General features: G+C 40.6%; 2 protein-coding genes across 2 annotated transcripts in view; both read left to right on the top strand.

Annotated features, from left to right (window-relative positions):
• LOC106811238 (transient receptor potential cation channel subfamily M member 3-like) overlaps positions 1-334 on the top strand; it is a gene marked incomplete in the record, with an annotated part of 28501 nt that extends 28167 nt beyond the window's left edge. Inside the window, 1 exon segment of the mRNA XM_014814792.1 lies at positions 144-334. Coding sequence (XP_014670278.1) covers positions 144-251 — 108 coding nt within the window.
• A 2405-nt stretch (positions 335-2739) lies between these two features.
• The window catches only part of LOC106811231 (kinesin-like protein KIF14), a 17268-nt gene continuing 12646 nt past the window's right edge, over positions 2740-7361 (top strand). Inside the window, exons 1-7 of the mRNA XM_014814785.1 lie at positions 2740-3683; positions 3836-3915; positions 4079-4333; positions 4750-4927; positions 5691-5882; positions 6360-6476; positions 7216-7328. Coding sequence (XP_014670271.1) covers positions 2943-3683; positions 3836-3915; positions 4079-4333; positions 4750-4927; positions 5691-5882; positions 6360-6476; positions 7216-7328 — 1676 coding nt within the window. The 5' untranslated portion in view covers positions 2740-2942. The remainder of the gene's footprint in view (positions 3684-3835; positions 3916-4078; positions 4334-4749; positions 4928-5690; positions 5883-6359; positions 6477-7215; positions 7329-7361) is intronic.

Here is a 7361-nt window from a genome sequence, read left to right as displayed (position 1 = left end):
AGAGAGAGAGAGAGAGAGAGAGAGAGAGAGAGAGAGAGAAAGAAAGAGAAAACGAGAGAGAAGGATGGATGGATGGATAGATAGATAGATAGTATCCTGTAAATGTATATGAAACTGTATTAATCGTGGTGCACTGTTTCTAGGAGAGCAGCACTGTGGAGTGGAAACCTGTATCGCCGGACATGCAGCTGCCTGCCTCCCTAGTGGCTCTCATTCAACAGGCACATGATACCCTGGATTCTAACAACTAGATTTCAGTCATTGCATACCCACCCACACGCACGCACACACGCTCACGCGCACACATGCCATGCATGCACACACATGCACACATATACACACACATACATACCAACACAACACCCGCACGCACGCACGCACGCACGCACGCACGCACGCACGCGCACGCGCACGTACACACACATATATATTTCCATATATATTTATACAGCTGCATGCTTCCATCAAATCTTGGTGAATTGCCAGGAAATTTATAAACGTAATTAGGCTGTGAAGAATAGGAAGTAATTAACGGTTACATATATTTACTTAATTTACTTAATAGTCATGGCTGGTAAGAGTAACAAGCTCTGTAATATAAAAAGGTTTGATTTTAATACTCGTATCTTTCAATTGCCATCGTTTTATTGGAAATTGTTTGACTTTGATAAATATGAGTAGAGTTTTTGATAATGTGATTGTGCCAAACAAGTGTCACGTGTGTGACAATTAAGAGTGACAGGCAGTATAAAAGGTTGCCACCAAGAATCTTTCTGATATTGGCCTTGTCTTTTTAAACATGAATTTTATCAATTTCAATGGTTTTCTTTTGAACTGGATAGTAATTGACTAAAAGAGAAATTTTTTATTGTTGATGTCATTCTAATCGTTGTATGGGAATCTTCACATTTGAAAAGTTTTATTTATAAGGTTTTCATTTTATATTGTGTGTTGTGTGTAAGAGTTGTTTTCCATTTTTACTCATTTAGTATTTAACTTTTATTATACGGATTGCATTAGCTAGTAGTTTCTGTACTACATACATCTTTGCTACTAACGTTGATAAGTCATCCGCATGACTAGGTTGTATTTCGTTATGGAACGAATATGTAATTGGTAAAAGGTACGCAATATAAACTCCGCCCTATTAGCACAAAATAATGTGTTTGACATGGAAGAATAATGTATTTTCACTCTATTGAAATGTGTGGAGCAGATGCCATGCATATTAGTCAGTGATCATGAAAACTTAGAAAACGTCATGGGGGAGCATGTGTAGGGATAATTCAGGGGAAAGTCGGTAGGCTAGTAGGAAATGAAAATCAATTTATAGATAATTAGTATAGTTAGTAGAATCGAAGTTAAATTGTCAATTTTGCAGCACTCCTATGCTATTGCTGTTATTACCACAGCTGCCTGTCAATAGGGTCTGGTGGATAGATTGTAGGTTGGCTGGATATCTATAGCAGACAGCATGGATTTCATTTGGTAGTACATTTCCGTGAGTTCAAAGTTAAAATAAAAATAAAAGAGCGTTGGTAGATGTAACATCTGTATTTATCCTGGCTCGAAGCGTCGGGAAGTAGTTGGAGAGTTGGTATGAACCCTGTGTGAGGTAATGTGACCTCAATATATGCAATATATATACACTAGTGCAGGCCATGCCATGCAACAGATCTGGAGTGTTTTATGAATAACTTAATTGTGCGTGTATACGTGTTCTTTACGTAGATATATTTAATAGATACGTATGGATTGTTCTTTGAAATCAAAATGCGTACTTTTTGATTGTTTTTCTTTGAATAAATTATGATATATGCAGAAATGAAAAGTTTAATATAGGTTATATATATACATATTGTGCGTGTGCGTGCGTGTGTGTGTGTGTGTGTGTGTGCGGGCACATATGTGTATGCATACGCGCTTACACAATTTGCGTCAAAGTAAGTGAGCGCAAGAGACAGTGCAGTATTTATTAAATAGTGTATATCACAATAAATGCACTGAGAAATTATTTGTGTGCGTCAAGCAAGCATTTAGAGTAAAAAATACAACTACAGAAGACTCTTACAACGAATGAAGTGATCCGTCTGCGCAGCTCCAACAGATTTTTTTAGTTATATGTATATCATATAATGTTCTGGTATATAATAACAGGTATTATATACAGCTCAAACAGCTTATACAGGTATCTACTATACATCTATCTATCAATACCGCATACGATTGTATTGATACTACAATATACATAATTAATACATAATAATACAATTTTTTTAACAATTTTTTACTTCTACAGAAAGTGTTCTCGTTATTGTATTATATTATTTCGTTGTGTTATATAGCGTTGTATTGTGTTGTATTGTATTATTTAGACATTTTGTTATTTTAACCGCACAACACTATTGCATTCATTGTAGTTTTTTGCTTTATGAAAAAGAGAGTTGGACAGGAAATTTCAGTACATGTGTTTGAATTTGAACTAGATGCAATAAAGATTTAATAATAACAATAATAATATTAATAATAACAACAACAATAATACTAATAACAATAATAATAATAATAATAATAATAACAATAATAATAATAATAATAATAATGCGGCCTGTGTTGCTATCTTCTTTCTACTACCAAGAGAGGGCGCTGCATTGAGTATTTTGGCACGTGACTATTTCCACCAATCGAGACGTCAGTTTTTGGTTCGAAACTCAAAATCTTGCATGTGAGTAAATAAACATGAACAAAATAGTGAAAATAGTTATACTTATAGCGATATATACTTATTTAATCAATTAGTCACGATTTTGTCGTATTCTAAGTCTACTAAGTAATCACAATATTAACTAAAATGAAACTGGTTCATCTCTAGCCTCGGGGGTTCATATCTAACCGCTTGTGCAGCGTGCTGATCAGTGCACAAAATTGTGACAAATGTCACTATGTCAAGTTCAAAGGATCATCACCATGTGAAGAATTCGCGAGCGCATGATTTGGGCAGGCATGTGATCAGGAAACCGAGATCGCAGCCTACTACGCCAGTGAAACAGGGAAAGGATTCCGTTGCTGACCTTCTTCAATTGGAAATTCACTCTGCAGCTGGCCAGTTGCTAATTTCACCTGAGAAGTCGAGAGATGGCAGCAGAACACCATCTCGAGGCAGGTCCCAGTCCGCAGAACGGCCCAAAAAGACATTGAAATTCAAAGAGGTAATTCGGAAAAATGACGAGAATCTTAAATCGTCGACGAAAATGCCAGAGCAGAAGGATAACTCATCAACACCTAGGGACAAAGTACGCCCACGCAGCTCCCCACATCCCAACACGACTACACTCTCCTGCAGTGATAACACAGCCTCTCCAAGGCTCTCCACACCGGCCAAGTACTTCCGATCACCGATAATTCCGAAGGATAAAACTCCGAAAAAGCGGCAGGGTCTGTCTCCCAAAGGGAATAAACTGCAAACGCCGAGAGCAGGCGACAGAGACACCGACAGCAGAACGCCAAGAAAGTCGCCGATAAATCTGCAGTCGATTCTAAAAACGCCGAAGAAGACGGCGCCAGCTGGTGATGAGGGCACACCGGACACTGCTTATTTCAGCAAGCCGACCAGTGTGCAGCGAGGGAAGTTCGCCGCGACGACGTGTAATACGAATGGCTTGACACCTACGACTACAAGCCAGGTTTGTGTAAGGCCATGTAGGCTTACGTACCTTCAAATACTGCTATGTAAGGTTACAGTACTTACTGTCTAGTACAGACATATGTTCTGGGCATTTTTTCAGGGTGAATTGTTTTACAAGAATTGTCATTCACATGAGTTATTTATGTTTAGCCTTGCTCACTGGACAACTTCGACGATGAAGAGGGAAGCTCAGTCACAGTTGGTGTGAGAGTTCGTCCGTTTACGTCGAGGTATGTAGTGCCCGTGCTACGTGTACAATATCGTACCGCAATTCTTATAATTCTTCAGTGTTCTTCAAAACTGACCGTGCAAATCATGGCTGCATGGCTCGCTAGCTAATACGTTGGTAGGCGCGCGTAATGAGCCGTGTGTTTTATCCGCGCACTGCTTTAGGGAGCTATTAGAGGAGAACCTGCGGAGCGTCGTGCAGATGAGCGGAAACAAGTGCGTCGTGACGACGGACGCCGGGGCGACGCACGACTTCCACTACGACGCGTGCTTCTGGTCGTTCGCGGCGCGCGACGACCACTTCGCCGGACAGTACACGGTGTATAACACGATCGCTCAGCCGCTGCTTGCTCGAGCGCTGGAGGGATACAACGTCTGTCTGTTCGCTTACGGACAGACGTCGTCAGGAAAGTCCTACAGGTAACTGTTCGAGTGAACTACCCTTATATCTACTTATATTTACTTATATTTATTTTATATTCTATTCTATTATGTTGTTATTATTATTAGAAGTAGTATTATTATGTTATTATGCTTATATTAACTTGGTATGATTAGTGGTGCTTTAGTATAATTGATAATAATTATAGTGCTTATTGGTTTGATGCTAAATTGGGATAATCTTGTTTTTCGGTCGTGTGAATTTTTTATTTTGTTACAGCTGTGTACAATAACATAGTAACAGGTTATGAGATCGAAAAACTGAGACTAACTTTAAAAACGTGTGTATTTTAAATTATGCTATGGGCAAGTTATCTATCATGTATCATTAATGTTAACGATAGATGCATCTCGCGGACATCAATGAACGTTCGTTTCTTTTTCGCACTGAACAGCATTATGGGTGAGCCGAACGCACCTGGCATAATTCCACGCTTCTGCGAGGATCTCTTCGCGGAAGCTGTACCAGGGGGCGCTGTAGTCTACAACATAGAGATCAGCTACTATGAGATCTACAATGAGAAGATTCATGATCTCCTGCAAGCCAGTAATGAGAAAGGCCAGAAGACCTCGGTATTGAGCCTCATGATCATTTATTCATCTTTCTGAGCAAGTCTCTAGTTGTGTGTGTGCATATTCAGGTGCGCCACGTGTATCCATATACAAATTACTGTCTGTCTTAGATCATTACTTATCTGTTTATTACTGAGTTTAATTGTTACGCCATGGTAACGTATATTGTAATGTCCCTATCTGTAACGTCATGAACAGTGTGGTTTCATTCTCTCATTGACACGATTCAGCATAGTAACAGCAATGTATCACACACGGTTGTACTGTGGGTGACATCTTTCTGACAGCAATGATCAGTCATTCGAGATATCAGTGGAAAAGTTATTTCACGACAGACGTAAGAATGCCCTAGTGCCAATTCTAGGAGTCTTATGGGTTTGGGAAAACCTAGGAAATCTTGGAAAATGGACTATAATTATATTTGGTTGTAGAAAGTCCTGGAATTCAGCTCGTGTTTAGCTTATCTGAACGGAAATAAAATTTAGTTTTTGCAAGAGTTTTTCCACTAATCGCTGACTGGACGATAGTCACGATACTTGGTACAAAGATTGAATTTGACTGAAATTTGGCACTAATTAAGAAGGAAGAAATCCTAAAAGTCCTGTAAAACTCCAGGATTATTACTATGCTGAATCGTGTCACTGATACAGTGAAACCACACTGTTCACGACATTACAGGCAGGGACGTGATAGGAAATTTTTCCCATAGGGTACAGACCGTGACGATATATTAACAGCATTGTGTGTGTGTGTTTGCGAGCAGCTGAAGGTGCGGGAGCATCCCGTCATGGGTCCGTACGTGGAAGACCTCACGAAGGTGCCGACGCAGAGCTACAGCGACGTGCTCGGCTGGCTGGAACTAGGCAACAAGCAGCGCGCGACGGCAGCGACGGGAATGAATGACAAGAGCAGCCGCTCACACTCCGTCTTCACCCTCGTGTTAACGCAGACCCGGGTAAGATACGCGTGCGCAGGGAGGGGGGTGAGGAGTGGGTGGGGGTGTTGGGTTTAAAGGTTTATGAGTCATTAAAAGTAGAAAGACCAAGCTGGGTGCATTGCGGGTTTATATATACATGAGTGTAACTAAATGTGAGTGCATCTTTTGTCATAATAAATGAACTTTCAGTGTATTGGGGCTTACTTAGAAATTATCCTTCCACAGTTTGATACAAAATGAATATAGCTGCTATAGGTACTTGTAACATGTATTTTTTACATACGTTATGACTTACATTACTTATAATAATACATTATATTATTATGTTATTAATTATGTACATATTAGTGGACGTTATTAAATAATTACACAATTTAATTTAATGCACAGTGCATGTATTTCCGACACGGGTCTGCGTGGTTGGCTCTTAGTCTTGCGGAATGTGCAGTAAGGTTCGTATGTGCGTATCACAAGTCTCGCTGGGTGTGTTTGCAGACTGATTCTATTGACGACATCTTGCACGAGAGCAGCAAGACGAGTCGTATCAACCTGGTGGACCTGGCTGGCAGTGAGCGTGCTGCTAATGCCAAAACAACTGGCGACAGATTCAAGGTAGCTGTTACGTTCATTTCAGACGCGCTAGCTAGGCTCATTAAGCCACAAGATATGCTATACTAGTCTCTACACTTGACCAGCTCCCGGACTCTTGATCTGTTCGTTTGTGTGAGATAACTACACATCTAATCCTGTTAGGACGGTCTAGCTAGACTAGTTTCTACGCATTTTTCACGCGTGCACGCCAAATTTTTAACTTTGCGCCAAGGCTAGTTTCTACGCATTTTTCACGCTTGCACCAAATCTTCAAATATCCACCGTTTAGAACGCTCCTATAGCACAGCTGATAGCATACCTGTCAATCAGTCCAGGTGGATAAGTTAGTTCAGTGGTTCTTAACCTTTTTTAAGTCATGGACCCCTTTGAGAATCAGGTGAAAGCTACGGACCCTTCCCCAGAAAAATGCACAGAAACACACAATTTTGCATGCGCCTGGTTTACGGACCCCAACGGGGTCCATGGGGGTCCATGGACCACAGGTTAATACCCCTGTGTTAATTTGCTGTGACGCACAGCAGGGAAAAAATTATATACCTTTTTTTACACGAGAGCTCTTTTTCAAGTCTGTGGAAAAAATAGCTCTTGTCCAAAATTTGATGGGAGCTATTTTGAGCATCACGGGAGCGATTTCGGAGGTTTGAAGAGCGAATCGCTCATCGCTCCCGTGTATTTTTTACCCTGACGCGCAGTGTTACCTGTGAATTGTATGTAATGCTTGTTGTGTTGCTGGCTGCAGGAGGGAGTTAATATCAACAAGTCGCTGATGATGCTGGGGAAGGTCATACTGCAACTCGCTGAGCGGTCGAGGAAGAAGACCTTTATTCAGTACCGAGACTCCGTGCTAACATGGTAGGCTTCACACTATAACAAGTCATCAGCATA

Source organism: Priapulus caudatus, unplaced genomic scaffold, assembly GCF_000485595.1.
Source record: "Priapulus caudatus unplaced genomic scaffold, Priapulus_caudatus-5.0.1 Scaffold518, whole genome shotgun sequence".
NCBI lineage: Eukaryota > Metazoa > Priapulida > Priapulimorpha > Priapulimorphida > Priapulidae > Priapulus > Priapulus caudatus.
Note: the sequence above shows the minus strand (reverse complement) of the source record. Positions and strands in the feature narration are given on the sequence as shown.